Below are 22,314 nucleotides of genomic sequence, written 5' to 3'. Positions count from 1 at the left end.
TGTAGAAGTAATATTGTAAAATGACGAAGATCTGGCTATGGCATTTTTGACGGCCTATATGGCGCAGTGGTATGCGCGGTGGATTTACAAGACGGGGGTCTTGTGTTCGATCCCCGGCTGGGCCGATTGAGGTCTTCTTAATTGGTCCAGGTCTGGCTGGTGGGAGGATTCGGCCGTGGCTAGTTACCACCCTATCGGCAAAGGCGTAACGCCAAGCGATTTAGCGTCCCGGTACGATGTCGCGTAGAAACCGAAAGGGGTGTGGATTTTCGTCCTCCTCCTAACAAGTAAGCCCGGTTTAATCTTAGGTTGCATCATAACTTACCATCAGGTGAGATTGTAGTCAATGGCTGACTTGTAAAAAAAAACTCTTTGACCATAAGCTAGCAACGGGACAGGCTGATACTGATCATTTATTAAGTGAAGGTTAAAAAATGATCTAGAAATTAAAACGTGGCTTACTTTCTTATTAATGGACAACGTGTTTTAAGAAAGTAACCCACCACCCCACCACGCCGGTGAATGGCGATACAGATACACTGTACAACTGGCTAGTTAACTGCTGATCACGGATCACTTGACCCCTACTGAGGCATGATAGCCAATGCCAGTGGAGAATTAAATACATCAATCAATACAAAAAATACCAACACAAGTATAAAATTGCTTGGTACAGGAAACAGCAGTTATACCACAAACAGAGACAAGCTTAAATAATACTGTGAGATGGTGATAATAAAAGCAATCATTGTTTCATATAAAAATCGCCATTCAAAACGCGTAGGAGGGTGAAAAAGACCCTACCCTTTACATAAAAGAAATCAACAACAAACACAGAGTCACGAGATTTTTATTAGATTCATAATAACTGCAGAGAATTAAATTATATTTATAATCTTTTTGAATAGAAATTATTTTTATAATCAAATCTCGCATCCGCCACACGAGCTGATAATACAACATCCGGTATGAGTAACATATACCCTCATCTGTTATTTATTTGGGATAAGAAATAAATGATTAATATCTTCACTGAACCCAAAAAAAAAGAATGGTAAGTACCTAATAATTGTAATATAACTTTTGGGTACTAGGCTGAGCGCCATACATGATACAAAAGCTGGCCATGTCCTTTATTTAATCGTCTTTCCTTATTTGTTAGTTAAAAACGTCCTCATTTTTTTGAAGTCGGTTAAAAAAACGTACCTACACTAAAATAATATACCCAATAGAATATAAAACGCAAAAGTTGCCTTGTGCCTGTCACTGCAACAGTGGGGTTGCCACCATGTTATTTATATACCCTCACCTGTTAACTGCCTTTGATCTATGGTGTATGGTTTTCGAGATTTTGTATGAAAAATGTATCTGGCCGCAATTTAACTCTGCAACCTATTTGTAATGGGTCACTGTGAATATTATCTATCACTAGCTGACGCCGCGCGGCTTCACCCGATAGTTCCATTCTCGTATGAATACGGGGATAATATATAGCCTATAGCCTTTCTCGATAAATGGGCTGTCCAAAACTGAAAGAATTTTTCAAATCGGACCAATAATTTCTGAGATTAGCGCGTTCAAACAAACACTTTATTATATTAGTATAGATTTATTTCTAATCACTGATAAGATCCGGTGAGGGTATATATTTCTGATGCCGGATCTTAGATCATAATTGATGTAAATTTTTTTCTACTACTTCACTTACTTATAATAAGTCAATATCGATCTGAATCAGAATGTCAATGACCAAAATGTAGCTCAAAATACACTTGGCAATAGTTTCAAAATTCAAAATCAGCTCAAAATGGCAGTGACATGCAAATTCGCCACTCGAAATGCAACGTGACATGACGAGTGGGTGGGGAGTGAGGTAGGGTTGTCAACTTGAACTTTGTGTAGAATCATGTCGCACTTGTTTGGATTAAAATAACCAATGTATCAGAAATTCTGAAATTGGTACCTGTGTGTAATGTATAGATATACCGTTAGTTTATAATCTATCTCGCAGGATTGTGAACTCTATGCGTATAATACTAAGAACCGGAAATTGAGTGGCTCAGAAACCAATGTTTAGGTTAGGTATTTTTTTCGTGAACAAACAAATAAAAAAGTAAAAAACATCCTTACTCTATCTACCGAATATACATAACGAATAACACGTTAAATAGTAAGCAGTAAGTATGTTGCGGTTCACAATCTCTCGACAGTTCACAATCTCGCGATAGATTATAATCAATTTTTTCGGAGACAAATGTTTTGTATCTGTCACCGTAAAATTGTAAATGCCATTGGATGCAACATCGATAAACATTTAGTCGACAACGATAGTTTTCTTTCATACAAAACGTTCTTTCTGGATGAATGTTTTTTAGTAAAAAGTTTATAAGAACTTAAGGCACGAAAACATAACAAACTCACTCTTGTATCTAATATTATAAAGCTGAAGAGTTTGTTTGTTTGCTTGTTTGCTTAAACACGCTAATCTCAGGAACTATTCTCCGATATTTGAAAAATCCTTTCAGTGTTAGATAGTACATTTATCGAGGAAGGCTATATTTTATCCCCGTATTCCTACGGGAACGGGAACCGCGCGGGTGAAACCACGCGGCGTCAGCTAGTCCACAATAAACAGATCCAGAGCTACCGGCGCTATGACAACCCTAGCAGCGGGCGGCATTCCTAGCTGGGAGGGAGCGGTCATCGACCGTCCTCCGCCGGCCGCACCAACTACGCAGCCGCATAAGGTCAATACAGCCAAAGATTACAGTGTATTATTGGAAATAGATAGGCTACTCGAACTTTTTTCGGAACGCCTGTGATAGCGCCATCTAGTAACTAGATACGGTATTTTTAGTATAGTAAAAAGTAAAAAAATAATAATGCATATTTTTTGTAAAGGAGAGACATTTTTGATTTTGTAATAGTTGAAGAAACCAAATGAGAAAAACAAAAAAAAAAAGACAAAAAGATTTCCTTTGTTACCCCCGGGCTCGAACTCAGGATTATTATATTGTACCTTTGTTACGCACCACTAGGCCAAATGACTGTGTGGAAAATCGTAGAAATTAATGTACACTTACTGTTTTTCTTTAATAATCCTTTTGCTTTAGAAATACAAACACATACATTATTACGCGTCAAAATTAAAAGGATAAATAATTCTTTTTTTTCGGTTTTTTTTCCGTACTTACACGGGTTTAATCTCTAAAAACATTCTAGTACGTACACATCATATGTAATTGTATTTACTATCCTGGAATCTTAAATCTAGGATGTAGATGGCGCTGCTTCATAAAAGATTTCACGTTCTTCTAAGTTACCATGGCATGATCGGCATGATCAGTTTTATCGGCATTCCGTCCAGCTGGCATATTCTGTAACTTTAAGATATAAACTATTACTATAATACACGAAAATTACCAATTACTTAGCTATTGTTAGTGATTGTTATGTCACGTGATTTCGTATTCATTAACAAAAATTACTAACCAGTGTATTTAACACTGTGACATACGTTAGCTTTACGTAATACGAAAAATGCGGTTGTTGCTGATTTAATGTTTATTATGTTAGGTGGCTAAATTTATTGAATAGGCGAAACTTACAGAAATTTCAAAATATTTAGTCTAGGTATTGTCTTTTTTTTTACTTTTTAAAACAAATATTTGCCATATCTTTTAAATATGACCAATTTTCCATTCCCCTCCAAGTAATAGGGTCCTCAGACTAGATATATATAGACTCCTAATACAGTCTGTATTAGGAGTGGGTACGACAATAGACCTACGGGGCGGGGATCGAACCACCATCCCTCGGTGATGACTAAGACCACTCTTACCGTTGGGCTATTGAGGCTTTCTTAATTTATTCTTTTAGTTCACTGAATGATGGAGGTCCCACAGAGGAAGATTGCTTAGGGCTTTAAGTTATTTTAAATCAGCATTGCTTGTGCGTGAGGAACTAATCTAATGTTTATCGTTAGTTTCAAGCGATTAGTCTGGTCTAATTTATAGTCTGGGAAAGGAAATGCGATGCTCATTAAACGCTTACGAAAGCGAATCCACGCACGTACGCAGTGTAACTACCTACTGCGCTCGTAACCGGAAAAATTTCGCGCACGTAATTCGTTTATTCGGTAAAAATTGCCTCATTCGTGTGTTTGCTCGGCACACTTGCACAAGTGGGTTTGCAGGTGACTTGAACGTGTGGAGCGACTAATTAACACTACACGTGTTGTTAATCTATTCCGGGAAGTCTGTTTGGATGTATGCAATGGCTTTTTAAGTAAGGTAGTCATAATACGCACATTGTACAAAAATGGAAAATTCTTCAATTCCGTTCGTAATGAGTACCGGCTCCTACTCAGGGTAGGCAGTGCGTTTTTCGATCTATGAAATGCACGCCATTGAATTGATGTATGTAAGATGACGAAGCGCGTTTGAGTATAAACTGAAAATTCGTTTCATAATGCGGGCTACAGACCTTCAGTTTTACCTGAACAATCCTATCTGTTCAGTTAAAACATCCGTGTGTAGGCAAATCTAAAAACTGCACAGTACACATTTGTGTAAATAAAATTAAATTGAAGGTTTGTTTCGTAAGAGGCGCTACCGACCTCCAGTTTTGACTGTGCAGTTTTAACTGTACAGTTTTAAAAGTGATAGATATAACGGACGAACAGTTCGACTGTTCTAACGAGTGTTCGACTGGACATGTAATGAAGAGTCTTTCAGTTTTACAAACCAACGAGTTGTCTTTCAACTGTCTACTGTCACCAACGAATTTTATACTATAGACACGTTATGTGCCTACAAGATCACCGCAAAAAATGATCCGAATATTTAGCTACTCCACTGAGCGCACAAATGCAATTTTGCGTTTACCTACATTTATTTATGGTATATAGTTTTTACACTTCCTGAACACACAACTTGACGTTATAGAAGATATATAGGTATTATTTGTTTAAATAACTTTTTGTTTACTATGACCGACTCAATGAGATTAAGGCAGTTAGACACTTTTGTTTGCCTCAGTTTTGACTTGCTAGTAACATATCTCTGTTATAAAATCTTTGATTGTCACACGCTTGCCTGTGCAACTTATCACTACATCCAAGGTCAAAGAGTCTTACAAACGTAGACAGTCTTCTAAGGCAGTGATTTTTTTTAGTGTCTTCGAATACATAAAGTAATATCAAAATAAAGGATTTGTTCAATATTTTATCACATTTCTACTCATTATTCAAGTTCACCCAAGCTCTCTGCCGTTCGTTTTAAAGTAAGGAGTTGTATAGTAGATACGTTCGACTTTAGATAGACTTGATAGATTGCTGGCGCATAAATCTTACGCCGAGTGAGGAGGAATAAGGTAGGAAAATCTTAGTATTCATCGCGTTGGCGTGCACTTCACGATTAGGGTAAGCACAATACAAACATTTATATTACTACTTATCATTTTGTAATAGAAAATATCTGTAAGTTTTGTCGCGCCTCACCTCTGTAGTGTCGCTTTAGTATGGTTTCACCTTGTACAACAACACAACAATGTAGACCGGTCCTATCGTGGCGGGATGCGTAGTATATCGAACCTTAAACCTGCTACTTCCCAAAGCTATAAGGTTCCAAACACCATAGTTTCCTACCATCGTAAACTTTGATAGGAGCATGGGTCATGGGCTTGGCCATTACAGGTTTTTAATCCATAAGAAATAGTAGGTACAAATTTTCGTGCGTCATCGCTGCATCGTCGCCCTAGTGTGGTTTCACCTTTAGACAATGATCGGTCCGGTCATATCGGCGCGGCTCGTATTGACCATACGCGGCGGTGTAGTTGGTCAACCCTTAAACCTGCTACCTCCCAAAGCCATCACGTTTCAAACGCCATGTATAATGAGGAACATTTGCCCTTCAAAGGTTATTTTTCCATTAGGTCCAAATAATACTTAAATGTGTTGTCGTCATTGTCGCGCGTCACCGCGGTACCGTCGCACTAGTGTGGTTTCACGTTTAGATAATGGAGACCGGACCGGTCGTATCGGCACAGCTCTGTAGTTGGTCAACCCTTAAACCTGCTACCTCCCAAAGCCATGACGTTTCAAACGCCATGTATAACGAGGAAGATTTGCCTGCCCATCAAAGGATATTAGTCCAGGTGCTGATAGACTTAAGCATACACTTGTAATGAGCATTCGTGCGAATGTTACATCACAGAAATAAACGAGAACATTTTACTGAGCATTTTATCGAGTATTCTGGCGAGCAGATTTGCTTGAATGAAAACGTCGAATAGAGCGTTTGCTGGAATTATCTAGATGTTCGTAGCAATATTTGGCTCTATGCTTCGACAAATACAAAAACGGCGAATGCTCGATTGTCTGTTACAAGTGAATACTCAAGTCATATCAGTAACTTTAGGTAGAAATAATATTACGCGCGACAATACCGACAACACATTTAATGTGTTGTTGGCATTGTCGCGCGTCACCGCTGCATCGTCGCCCTAGTGTGGTTTCACCTTTAGACAATGGAGACCGGTCCGGTCGTGTCGGCGCGTCTCGTATTGACCTTACGCGGATGTGTAGTTGGTCAACCCTTAAACTTGCTACCTCCCAAAGCCATCACGTTCCAAACGTTAGTCCATTAGGTAGAAATAATACTTAAATGTGTTGTCGGCATTGTCGCGCGTCACCGCTGCATCGTCGCCCTAGTGTGGTTTCACCTTTAGACAATGGAGACCGGTCCGGTCGTGTCGGCGCGGCGAGCTGTATTCATGCCATGGTAACTTAGAAGAACGTGAAATCTTTTATGAAGCAGCGCCATCTACATCCTAGATTTAAGATTCCAGGATAGTAAATACAATTACATATGATGTGTACGTACTAGAATGTTTTTAGAGATTAAACCCGTGTAAGTACGGAAAAAAAACCGAAAAAAAAGAATTATTTATCCTTTTAATTTTGACGCGTAATAATGTATGTGTTTGTATTTCTAAAGCAAAAGGATTATTAAAGAAAAACAGTAAGTGTACATTAATTTCTACGATTTTCCACACAGTCATTTGGCCTAGTGGTGCGTAACAAAGGTACAATATAATAATCCTGAGTTCGAGCCCGGGGGTAACAAAGGAAATCTTTTTGTCTTTTTTTTTTTGTTTTTCTCATTTGGTTTCTTCAACTATTACAAAATCAAAAATGTCTCTCCTTTACAAAAAATATGCATTATTATTTTTTTACTTTTTACTATACTAAAAATACCGTATCTAGTTACTAGATGGCGCTATCACAGGCGTTCCGAAAAAAGTTCGAGTAGCCTATCTATTTCCAATAATACACTGTAATCTTTGATGCCGATCGCGACCAACACACGCTCAGTTTTATCGGACGTTAAACATTTAGCGCTGCAAGCAAGCTGCAAATATGAGATTACATGATCGTCAGTGGCTGACATAATAACTGATAGTGGTCGTATGAGTTTAACATTATCATCCCGTCCGCCAACCCGCATTGCAGCATCGTGGTGGATTAAAACTCTACATCCCCTTCTTACGAGTAAAGAAGGAGGATTCTGAAGTAAGCCGTATAATTCATTCGTTTTGAATAAGAACAAGAAAACATCTTAAAAAAAAACCTTCCTGATAAAAATAAAACTTTTTTGCAACCGACCACTTATATTTTAATCTTCCATTGTATAAAGGTACCAAGTAAAAATAAACCACAGTCTCGATTAACATTCAACAATCTTAACTGGGAAATAATAATAATAATCAACGGAAACCACGATAATTGCAATAACAATGGATATCACGACACGACGAACATGTCCCGACATGTTTTATGCGCAAGTATCTATATGTGACAGGCACAGGCAGGTAGGTGACTTTCTAACAATAGATAATACGCAGCTACTAGTCATAACGACATTCATTACTATCAGAAGCTACTTACGGTAGAATCTTTACAAATAGCCAGCTGACGTTTCAAAAGTGCTTGTAAACTGAGCCTACTTGAAATAAATAAATTTTGAATTTACTTGCTAAGGAATTGTGATGCGGAGAGTTAAAAAATATGATAGAATACCTGTCTATTCTACATCATATTTTTGAACTCTCCGCTTTAAGATTTTTGTACAATTGATATTTAATCACAATTCCTTAGGAAGTAAATTCAAAATTAGTTTATTTCAAGTAAGCTCAGTTTACAAGCAAAGCGACAAATAAGTAAAACTGAAGTGTATGTTCGTAATTTTAAATTAATTGTTTTCACTTAATGCATATAATTATATAAAAATAGAATAAGTTTAGATTGTTATTTCGGTATGTTCTCCTACCCTATTTAAAAAAAAAACATTTTTTAATTTTTTGTTTGTCTGGCTTGAAAGGCCAAAATATGTTCCACTAAAATATAAATTAAACAAAACATGTACTCACTTTTATTTCAACACCAGTTCAGGAGCAAATGCAGTATTCAGCGATCTATTCCTGATGAGTCTACTAATCAATACCTAGATTACTCAATCTATTCCATATAATATTCAAAAGATTTTAATAATGGAAATTTCGATCTAAAAAAATGTACAGTTAGAACTAAAGGTGTGTAGTGTGTAGCCCGCATTACAGATTATCCCTTCAGTTTTACACAAACTGTCAATCGCTTACTGTGTACACCTCGACGCTAGATCCAAAAGCAAACACTTTAAAAAGTAGATATTCTACTTATTATCCACTTATTATCGTTTAGTAAGTTGTTTAAAAGATATTAAAAAAAATTAGTCGTTTTATTCGAGTAAATAAGTATGGATAAATAATACAACATTTAAAACATATTTGTGGCTATTTTTCAAACACACTAATTTATTATCTGTATGACAACAAAAGGGTCTAGGATTCGCGCTTATAGATGATTGTCTAGGTTTCTTTTAGATATCGCTTTTTGGGACGCGTTATGCGTCTTATGCGACGATGTATATCAGTTGACTCTACTGTAAGCCACGGAAAGCGACTTCGTTCCAAAAACATGACTTCTTTGCTAGATAAAATGAATCACAATTATCAGAATTCCTAAACATGGTAACCGTATCACATGTGTCATTCAAAATCCTTTTGATATTACGCGCTTGGAAAAAAATATTCTGGAAGTTGATAAGAGGGACTGATAAGACTCTGTTGGTTTTATTATATCAATTATATTATTTGTTTAGCTCTAATAGACTTATTCGAGATGCGTATGGTTTCATACAGCATTATGAATTTTATAGGCAAGTTTACCAAAATCTTTTGAAATACATAATTATTCATGTTTTAATTTGGTTCAGAGAATTAGTATAGGCACATATTTTAATTTGAATAAGAAATCTTTCATTGCGTTGGGACGAAAGAGATGGTACCCAATCCACAGTCATTGGTGCACGTTTTGTCTATTTCTCTACACTCGCATGCTAGATCTACTGGACAAGCTTTGTGTCAAATAGTTCTTAGTGCAGCTGGTATTCGAATACTAAACAATACGTACTACTACTAGCGGACGCTTACGACTTCGTCCGCCCATAGACCTCTTTAATACAACCCGTACAGTAGTAAAAATGGAGTAACTTCTCCCGTTTTCCAAACATTTCCCTTCACAGCTCTGGTCCGATTGATCGTAGCGTGATGAAAAGTATACTATAACCTGCCCAGGAGTATTAAGAATAATTGTACCAAGTTTCGTTAAAATCCATCGAGTAGTTTTTGTTTCTATAACGAACATACAGACAGACAGACAAAAGTTTCACTAATTAAGTACATTTTTGGCATCAGTATCGATCACTAACCACCCCCCTGATAGTTATTTCGCAAATATATTTTATGTACAGAATTGACCTCTTTACAGATTTATTATAAGTAAATAGATGACGAATTGTCAATTTTTCTAATACAACAAAGTACGCGATGACGCCATAGTTACCGTGTTGTCCGGCAATGTACTATAGCGTGCGACTCGATAATAAATATTCAACTAAAACCAGTTACTTACCTTGGGTGAATAATGCTTAGCGTTCCTTGTATTGTACGTTGTCTTCTCGCTATTCGTGAATAACTTTTCAGTTATTACTAATACCGAGTTGACTCAACTTAGATTTTCAAGTGTTAACGTTGAAAAACTACATGCATTTAAATCTCCTTCTTCTAAGAAAAGTATCTTGCTAAATAAAACATCGTAAAAAATATACTGAACTAATTTTGATGTTATTTTAGATTATATTTAGCGTTCTTAGCGTAAATACCAGTTACTCAAGCAGACAGGGTTTAATATTTTCGTTATAAAGTAAGTATAGAACTCTAAGTGGGTCTAGAAGTAATAGAATAGTACAAATGTGCCCTTGTCACCTTAAAACTCGCCGCTAAACCAATTTTGATGATTTTTGGTATTGTGATAAATGGGACCTTGGAGCAGAACATGCGAAAATAAAAATTAAAGGGTGATGAAAAGGGGTTGTAAGTTTGGATAAGTTAGTAACTTCATAATATCTAAATCATCTTAACAACAAACTCTTCACAATACTTACTATACAACACAATTGTCCAACAATTAATCCGCGCCTTAATTCGATTACTGTAATGTACATTGTAATCTGTCGCCGTACATAGATATTTGCCAAATCTATGCAAATAGTTATGAATCCATTATGGGATCTATATCTCAATTAATATTCAACTGACATTACTAGGCACTACACGATCATGACCACGACCAGGTTAACTGAAGAAACCATATGAATCCCTAGCTCTGTGACGGCTCAGCGAATGAGGGGTGAGACCAATAGTCCACCACGCTGGCCCAATACGGATTGGCAGATTTCACACACGCAGAGAATTAAGAAAATTCTCTGGTATGCAGGTTTTCTCACGATGTTTTTCCTTCACCGTTTGAGACACGTGATATTTAATTTCTTAAAAAGCACACAACTGAAAAGTTGGAGGTGCATGCCCCGGACCGGATTCGAACCCACACCATCATATCCACAGGGCTACTACAGTATTTTTCCATTGGGCTATAACGGTATTTTTGTATAAAATATCACAATTTTATATACGAGTAGATATTTATATTTATTGAGTGTAATTAATGACGTAACATCCTCGCAGGCGCAATTCTCAACAGAAAGGTCCCGAATTCGATTCCCAGCACAGGTCAGTTTAGGATTTAATATTTTCTAAACGGTCAAAATACGTTAGCGTTGCGGTACGATGCCGGGTAGAAACCGTCAGAGGTATGGGTAGAATAAACTTGTACCGCATCAAAGTGAGCTCGCTTCCATGGTTGGCGTCCACTGATCCGCATCGTACATATCAAACAGATTTTTAATTTTACCGTAGATAAAATCCGTTTGATCCAGATCAGTGGACGTAATTGTGTAACTTGTAACTTTCTATGCAAATAATACTAAATTCCGTTTGATGCGATGATTGATAAATAAATTTCGATTTTTGCTTATTCCAGAAAATACTATATTTTATTTATATTTTGTTATAGCTAAATCTGAAAAATACTATATTTTTCTGAAAAAATGTTGGCAACCCTAGCCTTAAGCCACCAACGGCTCTCTGACGTCAAATTGGAAAAATTAAAATAACCATAACATTGTGTTATTTGATATCTTTCAAGGAAAACAGTAAAACACATTTATGATACTAAGTAAATTTCCGCAGTCAAGATTTCAAGTCAGATTTTCAATTGAATTAAAAAAAAAACGTCAAAGCAAACTTCCTTGTATTTTTTGCATCTGTTATTTATAATTATGTTTATTAATTAATTATGCAATTAAATAAATATTACACACGCTCAATACGAGGAAGATATTACGAGTGTTATGGCAACAAAAACTTTGACCGTGAGAATTGTCCTAATTACCGTTTCGATTGTTTGTTCAAATATTACGGTATCATAACTGATATGACTACCGTGTCTCGACCACACGATAGTGGGGCTAATTTAGTTTTTTACCCGACTGCAAGAAGGGTTAAGTTTTTCGCGTATCTTGTATGTATGTATGTTCTTTATTACCTCATAGCTTCATCCTAATAACCCAAGTGTTCATATATAGGTGAATTTCAACATAAAACAACTCTACGACTGTGAGACGCTATAGACTTGTGGTGGAAAAAAATGTTTTATAATTGCTTTCTACACTTCTAGACTGAGTTTGTTTTTTTTAAGTTATTATACTTCAAGCAATCGGGTTTTATTATTTTTTTAGGTATTTTATTTATTGACTCTTCGTTCCTGATTCGCACTGCAAAGTTATGGAATCCAGCTTCCATTTACCCTAACACCTTCAACGTGGGTATGTTGAAGCCATGAGTGAATGGGCACCTTCTAGGCAAGCGCATCCCACTATAAGCTGCATCATAGCTTTACCTATACAAATACAATGTGAAAAAAAATACTACAGTTCGGTTCACGTAGCATGGTACGGGTGACAGTTCATTTCACTATTGAAAGTTTGTCGCGATTCACGATAATGAACGCCATAAGACAACTATCACCGTACCCGTGCTATCTAAAAAATACTATAAAGAAGATTTTCATAAATATCAGGAGAACTATTCTGTAACTATGTTTTTATGACTAGAACGAATTGGAGAATTCGCTTCTATCTGTATTTGTCTAACACCACACTATAGATAGAGAAACTAATAATTGAAGCTATCAAGTTTATGTAGGCTCTTGATAACTTAGGCTGACACAGAGTCAAACTTCATATTATTAATTAATAGGACTTAAAAGCATAATTATGTTATTTTCAACTCGAAGTATAACTTGACTATTATAACAAGTATGAGTTGGATGTAATTCTCAAGTCCTAGGTTCCTTTCCTGCAGCCGGCATGTTTAGAAATAAAGAAGAGTTCTTTTTTTTATTTCTAAACAAGCAATCTAGCAATCTATGCAAAAAACACTTTATACTTTCTACACAACTTCAGTCCAAATGTTCTAAATTTTAGTTCATTAGACTTTGGAAGTAATACTAGATACTTCGTAATTTATCAGTTATGCAATATTACTTTACTTAATATAGATTTTAGAGCGTGATTTGCCTATTTAGGTTTCAAACGCATTAAGGTATATGCTCCCATTTTATAAAGTAAATTTAAATAGAAACTCGCTATATTGCCTTACACTAGCCTTTGATAAAGATAAGAAGTCAGTCTAAGAAATCATCCTAACAATTACCTTGTTCGCACAGCACGTGCTAACTTAATTAGAGAAGCAAAACGATTCGTATGTGCAGGAAATTAATCTCATCTGCAAAAACAGGTATTGTGTGGAAATCCTACGCTCCACACGATTCCGTTTTTAGAATATCGAGACAATGGTAGTTCGCACACAATTTAACGTCATCATTGTTCGTGTGTGTTATAATACGAGTGAGTTGAGTGCGTAATGTTCGTTTCCTGGTCAGTGGAGCAGTCGGACGCCGCGCCGGCGCTCGGTGTAAGTAGCGAAAGGTACTCACTCTCGTATCCGGCCGTCCACGACCACAGCGACACCATCGCCAAGAGCCAGTGGTACATGAGCCCTTCGATCTTCCAATAGAGGGGTGCGTACAGGGGACGGGTGAGACGCAGCGCCATCATCCACACCACGTAAGCGGGGATGCAGTAAAGGTTGTTCACGACCGCGAATGCCGTGCGCAGCGCGACCCTCACGTACCGGCTGAAAAAGCAGCGCCGCGTCGGTTCATCGTCGAGCTCGCTCGCGCACCTCCCTCTGCGACAGCTGCCCGAGGCTTTCGTCGGGCGGACAATGGCGCTGCGCGTCAATCAAACAAGGCGTACATTCGACGATATTTAATAATGGAATCGTTCACCGGATCACTGACGGTTATTTCGTTAAGTAGATTGCGAGTACAAATTTAAAATCCGCCCGGCGGCGAGCGCCCGCGCCCTCGCCGGCGGGCTCACATGCGAATTCATTTGCGACACACATTACACCGATCGACGTAACATCAACTCGTACGCGAGCACACATACAGACATACACAATTTAGTTTACGATGCATACTGTGGCACGACCGCGGCCGGTCGGATTCGTCGTGTAAAATCAATACAAAGTTCATATATAAAATTAAAAAACGACATCGGACCGCTGAAATTATACAAAAATTACAATATTAAAGACTGTACACTATCTAATATATACAACAGTTGCCGGCATGGATATGTGCGGACTATATGTACAGAGCGCACGCGCTCACACGTTGTAGTCGTGCGCCATGAGCCCGTGCACCTGCTCCAGGCGGAACGCGAGCCGCTGCTTCTGCGAGAACTCGTCCTCCTCCAGCGTCACCATGAGCTGCTCGTTGTACTTCACGGCGTAGGCGTACAGCTCGTGCAGCGCGCAGTTGGTGTTGAACTCCTTCGTGTGCAGGCGCGACTCCTCCGCCAGCATGGCGTTCATGTCCTGGTCCGAGATGGCCGGCATGAGCTTGATGTCGGCGTAGTAGCGCTCCACCCACTCCTTGTACACGGGGATGTCCTTCGCGTACAGCAGCTTGGACGACGGCGAGTCCTTGCCCAGGATGTGGTCGGACGTCGAGCACGAGTCCATGAACGTCTGCGCGATGACCGACAGGCACGAGTCGACCGTGTTCGACTTGTGCACGTCGAACACGAAGTTGGGGTTCTTGATGAGGTTCACCCAGAAGCGGAGCGGGAGCGAGTTGCTCTTCCAGGTGTGCACCACCTCGGGGTCGGAGATGGCGTGCTGCAGCGCCTGGTCGTCGAGGAAGTCGAACATGTACTTTATGGCGAGCGGCAGCGCGGAGCCACGGTGGGCGGTGCTGAAGATGGTCTCGAACAGATCGTCGACGAACTTCTGCAGCGTGCCCTTGGTGGCGAGCAGACGCGTGAGGTATATCTCCGACACCATCTTGTTGCCGCGCTCGCCCTCCTTGTGAGCGTCGCCGTCGTGGTGTCTCACCAAGTGCCAGTACTTAAAGCCTCCGCCATGCTCGTACTTGAGTGGACTAGCCGGAGGACTGGCGGAGCCGTATTTGCCTCTGTTTAGCGTTTCGTAAGTGTGCGACTTGTCGTTCTTTTCCATATTGGACAGGTTGTACACCGAGCTCTGTTTGGCGACCAGACTTAGGCAGGCGCTGTCGGGCACGCGGTAGTGGTTGAGGGTGTTGAGCTTGCGCCATTCGCCTTCGCACTTGGTGGTGGAGTCCTCGTCGTACAGAATGAGCCGGCCGGAGGCGCCCGTGCGCCACTCCAGATCCAACTCATCACGACTCGGCCGCTGTGAATATGGCGTGGCGCGGTAGAGAGCGTCCAAACATTTTTCTTTTACTTGGCTAATCGTATCACAGTCGAGAACTTTTACTTGCACGTTTTCCGTCGTCGCCTCTAGCCCGCTGACAAAGATGGTCTGTTGCGATATGGAAACGCTCACGGTCACCGGCTTGAAGTCGATCGACTGTCTAATTAGTTTCTCCTCGCTCAGAGAGTACCGCGCCTCGGAGGTGATGACGTCCACGGGCCCTTTGTCCACTTGACCTTTCATAGATCTGAACAGCAGATAGAGCGGCTCGCCGGCGCACTCGCGCAGGAATTTGTACAACAGAAACGTGAACCACGCGCTCAGCATTTTCTCGGCCACGCTCTCCGTACGCCGCAGCAGCAGCTTGGGGTGGCTCTTGCTCTCCATGCATTTCTCTATGAGTTCCGCCAGGAGCGTCTTCAGAACGTCCGTACAATATTCCATCTTACTTTGTAAAGTTACCATAATTAGAGAAGCTACATTAACACGATCGCGCATGGAAAAATATCTATTGCTTTCTAAAGTACGAATAAATAATAGAAGGAATGTTTTATTCATAATAAGCTGCCCGAACATTCTCAAGCCCTTTTCTTTTCTAATAAGCTCTGGACGCTCCCACTGCAGGACTGCGTGGTCGTCTATGTTGGGGAAGAGGATTTTCATGGCATAGGTGCGGTAATCGAGGAAGGGGATGCCGCCCGTCACGTCTCCCGTCAGGTCGGTCATTTCAGTCTGCAGCTCGGCGAATGCCTCTTTGCATTCCGCGGCTACCCTTAACTCTAAAATATCCATCTGCTCTTGCATATTCTTTAGTACTCTAATATTTTCCGTTGATTTTCTCCTATACATAACTAGAAACACGACAAATACTAAAATGAGTATTACTATACTTGCTATAACACCGAACAATACTGGCTTCCCTATCGCCGCTTGCAGGCCGGCCTGCGACGAGTACGACAATTTACCTATCTTATACGTGAGCGCGCGCCCGACCTTGACGACCACGTCCGGCGTGTCCACCCCGTCCGGCAGCTCGTCCCGCGACGGCGGACGACACGTCAGCTGGTGGCGCGCGAGAGACGTGACGTTGCACAGACTCTCGCCGATGTGAACTTCGACGTCGCCCTCGGTGCAGGCTCGGTCCAAGTTCTGACCGTTGATGGTCAAGTATTCAGACTTGTAATACTTCACGTCCTCGTCGAACTTCTCGTATATCGGGTCGGGATAGAGAAGGAACGCGTCCCCGGTCTTGCTAGTGAGATTTTGAACGCTCTGGACGTCGTCCATGTTGAAACCGTATTCCAACTCTAAAGGCCTGTCGGGATCCAGACTCAATCCGGCGCTTTCGATCCCGGGAGATTCGCATATGAGATGGGTTTGAAAATCGACTCTGTGACAAGGGGCTATATAGGGTCTGTTATCGTGATACACATATATCTGCGGAAACTGAATGGAATGGAAATTACGCCCCATTACTTTGATGTTTATCCCTCCGGACGGAATGCCTTTAGGCTGTTTACGCTGCGACGGCAACGGCGGGCCGGATTCTACGGACACGACGACGGGATCCTCGATATATTCGAACTTTTCACGTTCTAAAGTGCGCATCCCATTATCGAAACGCATCCGGAGCGTGCCCATTTTGAGCTGATACGAATGACTAGTTCTACAAACCGCTTCCTCGTGAGAGACTGATAAAATAGCGCACGGCAAATCGTCGATAAACGCCTGTATATTACTTCCCGCGTTCAGATACTCGCCCGTGATACGTAGTTTAGTGCCGCCCGACTGCGGTCCGTATTTGGGCTGAATAGAGTTGATTTTCGGATTCACAAAAGCGTAGTGGTGTTTCGATTCCCCGCGATAGTCGGCCACTCGCACTACGACCGGCCCGTCCCGAGGCACCTCTTCGCCCGGACCGTCGACCGTGCACACTATACGCCTCGTCTTGACGTACAACTCGATGATAGGCTGACATTTGATACCCGCGATTGTGACTCCGTTGTAAATATCCGATATATTCCTACCTAGATTTATACCCTCAATAGTGATATTAGTTCCGCCGTCCCACGGGCCTAGCTGAGGTTTAAAAGAATGGATTTCAGGATTGGGACAAGTCTGAGTACGATTCAACCAAACGCTCGGAACGCCGCATTGCTCCTGAACCTCGCATCGATCCGATCCCTGACACCATCCGCAACCAAACTTTTCGGGAAGCGCTAAACAAATACCGCAATTGTCCGCCATATCGTTACACCGATAAATAAGTATATGCGTATTATCCGGATTATCTAACGGCTTCGAGCCTCCCCATATGACAGCGAACGAGGCGGTGATGTTGGGAGCGCGAGACGTGTACGTGAACTCGACCGCTTCGCAATAAATAGTGTCCGCGAGAAGTTGAGCGTTGACGTGCGTCACGCGGCCCTCTATGTTGAACTGGCACACGAATCGCGTCTGCACAATGAACTGACCGATAATGTGAACTTTGACTTTTATAGCTTTTTTGACACCGGATGGAACTAGAATTTCGTTCGTGCCGTCGGACGTAGAGTTTATCGTCGGACAGAAACCGGGGCCGGAGCGATAACTCGGTCCTATTCTGCTCACGCCCGTGACTAGGATGTCGTTCCTACAGTTCTCGGCCGTGTCGTGCGTGCAGCGGTGGCCGTCCACGCACCAGTCGCACGGAAAAGAAGAGCTGACGCACTGCGTGCAAGAGCTGTACGTGTTGCAATCGAAAAATGTAAAATTAGTTGCCACAAAATCAGGTCCCTGAGTGGTGCGTACCGAGAGCTTAGCAGTGAAATGATGCTGACCGGCCGGGATAGGTGGGAGCGTGTCGGTCCGCGGGGTGGTACAGTTCACACTGTTGGGCTTCCTAGTTGCGTTAGTTATAAGAGTACGATCTAAAGCTGTAAATGCGCATAAAAACTGTCCATTGAGAGTAGGCAAGTTTTCAATGAGTAAATCTAATGTTCTTGCTGTAGTTCGTTGTAACTGGTTTGGCGTCACTTGGGTTATGGTCGTACACCGACCGCTGCGGTAGGAGATCCAGTAGAGGGGATCTTTAGCTGCCTCCTGACAGTCGGACCGTAAGCTGCACTTGTTCTCGAGCGAACACCACCCGCAATAAGGGTCTTTGGCTCCGAGACACGTCTGGCACGACTTGTACACGCTGCACTCTTGAACTTTCACTTTGGACACTTTGCGTTCCGTCATCACATATAAATGCATCAATTGAGTATCAAAGAATAAGTCTTTATTCACTGGCGACGATTCGTCCACGACGATATCTCCGTACTGGAAGGCCGAAGTGGCGCTTTCTACGACAATCTTTTTCAGATGGCCCTCCGAGGTGCCGGCGAACACGACGGTGTAGTCCCCGGTGGCGGTGGCCGCCACGGCGGTCAGCCTCTTCCGGAACACGGCCACCGGCACCGCCTCCACCGGCTGCTCTCCGCCCAGCGGCGTGTTCACATCTAACCCACAGAAATCTTCGCTTATCGACTGCAACTTGGTTCCGATACAAGCGTGCGACGGCGAAATAAAGTCTAAGCCTCTCGACCCGTTCCCACTGAAGCACGTTTTAATATTCTGCATAAATTTACGGCGAATCGCTTTGAGCGAGTAAACGCAGAGGGCTGACAGATTCGATGGCGTGTTGGTGTTGATAGATTCACTCTGACTGAACGCGGCGAACAGGACTTCTTGCTGAGCAGTTATTCCGAGTTCGCCCGCTAGCACGGAGCCGGCCTTGCCGACGAACGCCGCCTGCACGAGGTTGTAGCCGAAGTTGCCGCCGCCCTCGCCCGTGCAGGACATGGGGATCTCCGTGTACGAGTAGTAGTTCTCGTCGTCGTGGCACACGCGCACCAGCTTGCTGTAGTACGTGTCGGAGCCCACGCCGCGCAGCTGCGTCGTCAGGAAGTAGCTGAAGCCCTCGGAGCTGAAGCCGTACACGTAGTTGATGGGGTACCGCTCCCGCGACAGCGAGTTGACGAACATGCGCGTGCCCGTGGTGACCGCCGTGCGCGCGATCATGAACAGCCGGTCGTCCTCCAGCGAGCGGCTGCTCACCGTGGGCACCTCGGAGCGGTAGGGCGAGTTGCCCGTGAAGGTGACGCCCACGTACATGACCTGCGTCATCGGCGGGTTGGGCGGGCCGGGCGCGATGAAGGCGACGGTGGACGCGCTGGCGTTGTTGGCCACGACGGGCTCGCGCACCTCGCGCACGTCGTGCGAGATGTTGTTGAGGTTGCGCACGGAGCACAGCCCCTGCAGCACCGAGCCGCACGTGATGAGGCGGCTCGTGGCGTAGTCGATCACCAGCGCCTTGTTGACGTTGTCCGTCGGCTTCTTCACGAAGTTGGGCGGGCAGTCGAAGGTGCACTGCGCGGAGTCGTTAACGGGGCCCGTCTCGATCGCCTGCGCCACCTCCAGGTCGGGCGACAGCTGGTAGATGTGGTTGACGGCGCCGACGTACACGCGGCCCGTGTTGCGGTCCACGACGAGGTGGTCGAAGAGCGAGCCGGTCGCGGCGACCGGGTCGGAGAAGGTGCGCACCACGTCCGGCGAGGCGCGCGCGGCGCACGCGGCCGCCAGGGCCAGCAGCACGCGCCACATGGCGCGGGCGCATGTGGCCTACCGCTGTCGGCCGCGGAGGCACCCTCCCGTCCATCTGCAACGCGAGACACCGCTCAGCCGTCGCTCCCATGGCACGCTCGCCGGGGCGAGGTGCGATCGGAGCGAACGCGGGCGGCCGGGGCGTCCGGTGACCGTCTTCCTGCCGACTCAGTACCAACCTATTTTACGATAGACCGACCGGCCGCGCCGGGACGCTCGCGACTCGTCGTCCCGAGCCCGGTCGAAGAGACACTGATTCGACGCTTCGAAACAATCTGGCAGCACGTAAATAAACACGACGGAGCGCGACAACCTGTGCAACGGATGTTTTTATATCGCCGCGTACAAAAATAGGTCAGTACTAGGAGAGAACGGGCACCGGCGGCCCCGACGCGATCGAGGTATGGTCACGCCGACGAAAGCCTCAGCATCATAAAGGGGAGTAACAAAAAATCGTAATTGGCATGCTGAACGTACGAGGGAGTGAACGTGGTAGCGAACGATAAATAAAAGGAAACAAATCATATTCGAAACAACTGAATACATCGACGACATCGAGTATACTTACAGGATAGTCATGTCGGGTAGGGATGGACGGGCTTCCAATTATCTACTTCTACTCGATCAAACGCTAGCGAGCGAGCGCGCTTGCATAGTGCGGGGCTGCACACCTGGAACAACAAACATTATGTTTAGGCCCCTGCGGGCTCCTTCGGTCCGCGATGGCTGCCTTGCGACTCTTCAAACTTCCCTAAACTGTTATAAGTTAAGTAAACGCGATCTATCTCTACTGATTTGTCCGTCGCGAATTTGCATTTACCGCTTAGTGAGTCTTTCAAACTAATCGACTTTGGCATGGTTCGGCAATGTGAAAAACGGAAATCAAGAATAATTTAAAGGGAGTATCAGTTAACTAACAATTCTTGAAACAATTGTTTAATAAAAGATATCTTTACTATTTAAAACTTTTCGAACTTACAGCATCCTAACTAGAACGCACAATAATGAATAATGCTCACTGCTCGTCATAAAAAGGTAAAGCGCTCGATAGTCAGATAGTGTGATTCGATAACCCGGAGTCAACGCTGCACGGCACGACCGGTCGCGCTCTTGTTGATTACATTCCTTCCCTGCCTCTAACGTAACACCCACTCGCCTAAATCTACCACCTACGCAGCGAGACTGACACTAAAACACTATTACACACCCGAAGTTCGACCACAAGGCCTCATAAACTATTGTACAACAATGAATTATCACAAAAACTACGGCAGCGACTGGAGAACGGAGAAAATATTGTCAGCCATTACCGCGCACGCCAGTCAATATTACGGAAGCCATTTCAATAAACGCCGCTTATTCTCTAATGTATTACATCCTATTACAATATATCACTCACCGTGATTAGTGATAATCTCACAAATGTAACAATCCTTTGGTATCCAGAGCCAGGTGGCAGATCTACTTTACACTATTGCACCACTTCACAATATTCTTTGTATAAATCACTGTTGGTTGTAACGAAAACACTAACACCACTTTCAACGAATTAATTCACATTATTCTTACAAAATAACTTGTTTTTTATATACTGTTCTCGGTTTTGTATGCAATGAAGCCCGTTTTGCACAAGAAGTCCACGACAAGAGCATCAGTCTTCGTACATCGCCATGGAATGATTTTGGTTTCGCTTTTCGAACGAGTCTAGGCGTGACTGGCACGAGCGAAGCCGATAACGCCCGATTCGAGAAATTAGTACTTCTAGTTTCCGCCGAAAGCAGCACTGACATAAGATGCGTTCAAGTTAAATATTTTTAACCACAGACCAACATATTATTCAATTCATGTAAAAATTAAAATAAAAAGAGAAAAAAAAGAAAGAAAAATAATTTGTACATTTTATTTCATAACGTTCATTAGTAATACTGGAAATAACTCGTCGAGTAAATTATGCATGAAAAGACCCGTTTACCCGTTTAGATACTCGTCTCTATTTGTCTCTTACTCGTCTCGTCAGTGTTACCAACTTAGTGGAATTTCCACTATACCCAAAAACTTTAGGTATTTTACATAACCACAATACAACACAAAATAATTCTATTGTGCCGGTAGGCCGTTGATGACGAAAAGAAATAAAAAAACAAACTACGGCAATTTAAATAATTAGATTTATTAATTTGGGTTTATCCCTTAAATAGCTCGTCGGAGGCACACAAATTTGTAGGGTCGTGTTCCTTGATATATCTACTAATCTTTGATGTTACCGTGCGAGGTACTCCCCTGTGGTGGCCGAGATGTGACGTGGCAGCAGGAACGGGAGCAAGGCGGATACTGGAGCCGGCCCTGGACGGTGATGACGAAGATGGTGATGCGCAGATGCGTGAAGTT

At 42.7% G+C, this 22,314-nt stretch overlaps 2 protein-coding genes across 2 annotated transcripts in view; both read right to left on the bottom strand.

The window, feature by feature from the left end:
• LOC128198867 (acyl-CoA:lysophosphatidylglycerol acyltransferase 1-like) overlaps positions 1-13,955 on the bottom strand; it is a 188,188-nt gene extending 174,233 nt beyond the window's left edge. The window contains exons 1-2 of the mRNA XM_052886305.1: positions 13,891-13,955; positions 13,496-13,791 (exon numbers count right to left, since the gene is read on the bottom strand). Of these exons, the coding sequence (XP_052742265.1) occupies positions 13,496-13,791; positions 13,891-13,955 (361 nt within the window). The remainder of the gene's footprint in view (positions 1-13,495; positions 13,792-13,890) is intronic.
• Positions 13,815-21,647, bottom strand: LOC112047539 (plexin A3). The gene is made up of 3 exons (XM_024084676.2): positions 21,326-21,647; positions 20,495-20,597; positions 13,815-19,981 (listed from the first exon to the last, which is right to left on the bottom strand). The coding sequence occupies exon 3, from the start codon at positions 19,924-19,926 to the stop codon at positions 14,233-14,235; it is 5,694 nt and encodes a 1,897-aa protein (XP_023940444.2). The 5' UTR covers positions 19,927-19,981; positions 20,495-20,597; positions 21,326-21,647; the 3' UTR covers positions 13,815-14,232.
• Between the last annotated feature and the right edge of the window lie 667 nt (positions 21,648-22,314).

Source organism: Bicyclus anynana, chromosome 16, assembly GCF_947172395.1.
Source record: "Bicyclus anynana chromosome 16, ilBicAnyn1.1, whole genome shotgun sequence".
In the NCBI taxonomy this organism is placed as follows: Eukaryota; Metazoa; Arthropoda; class Insecta; order Lepidoptera; family Nymphalidae; genus Bicyclus; species Bicyclus anynana.
Note: the sequence above shows the minus strand (reverse complement) of the source record. Positions and strands in the feature narration are given on the sequence as shown.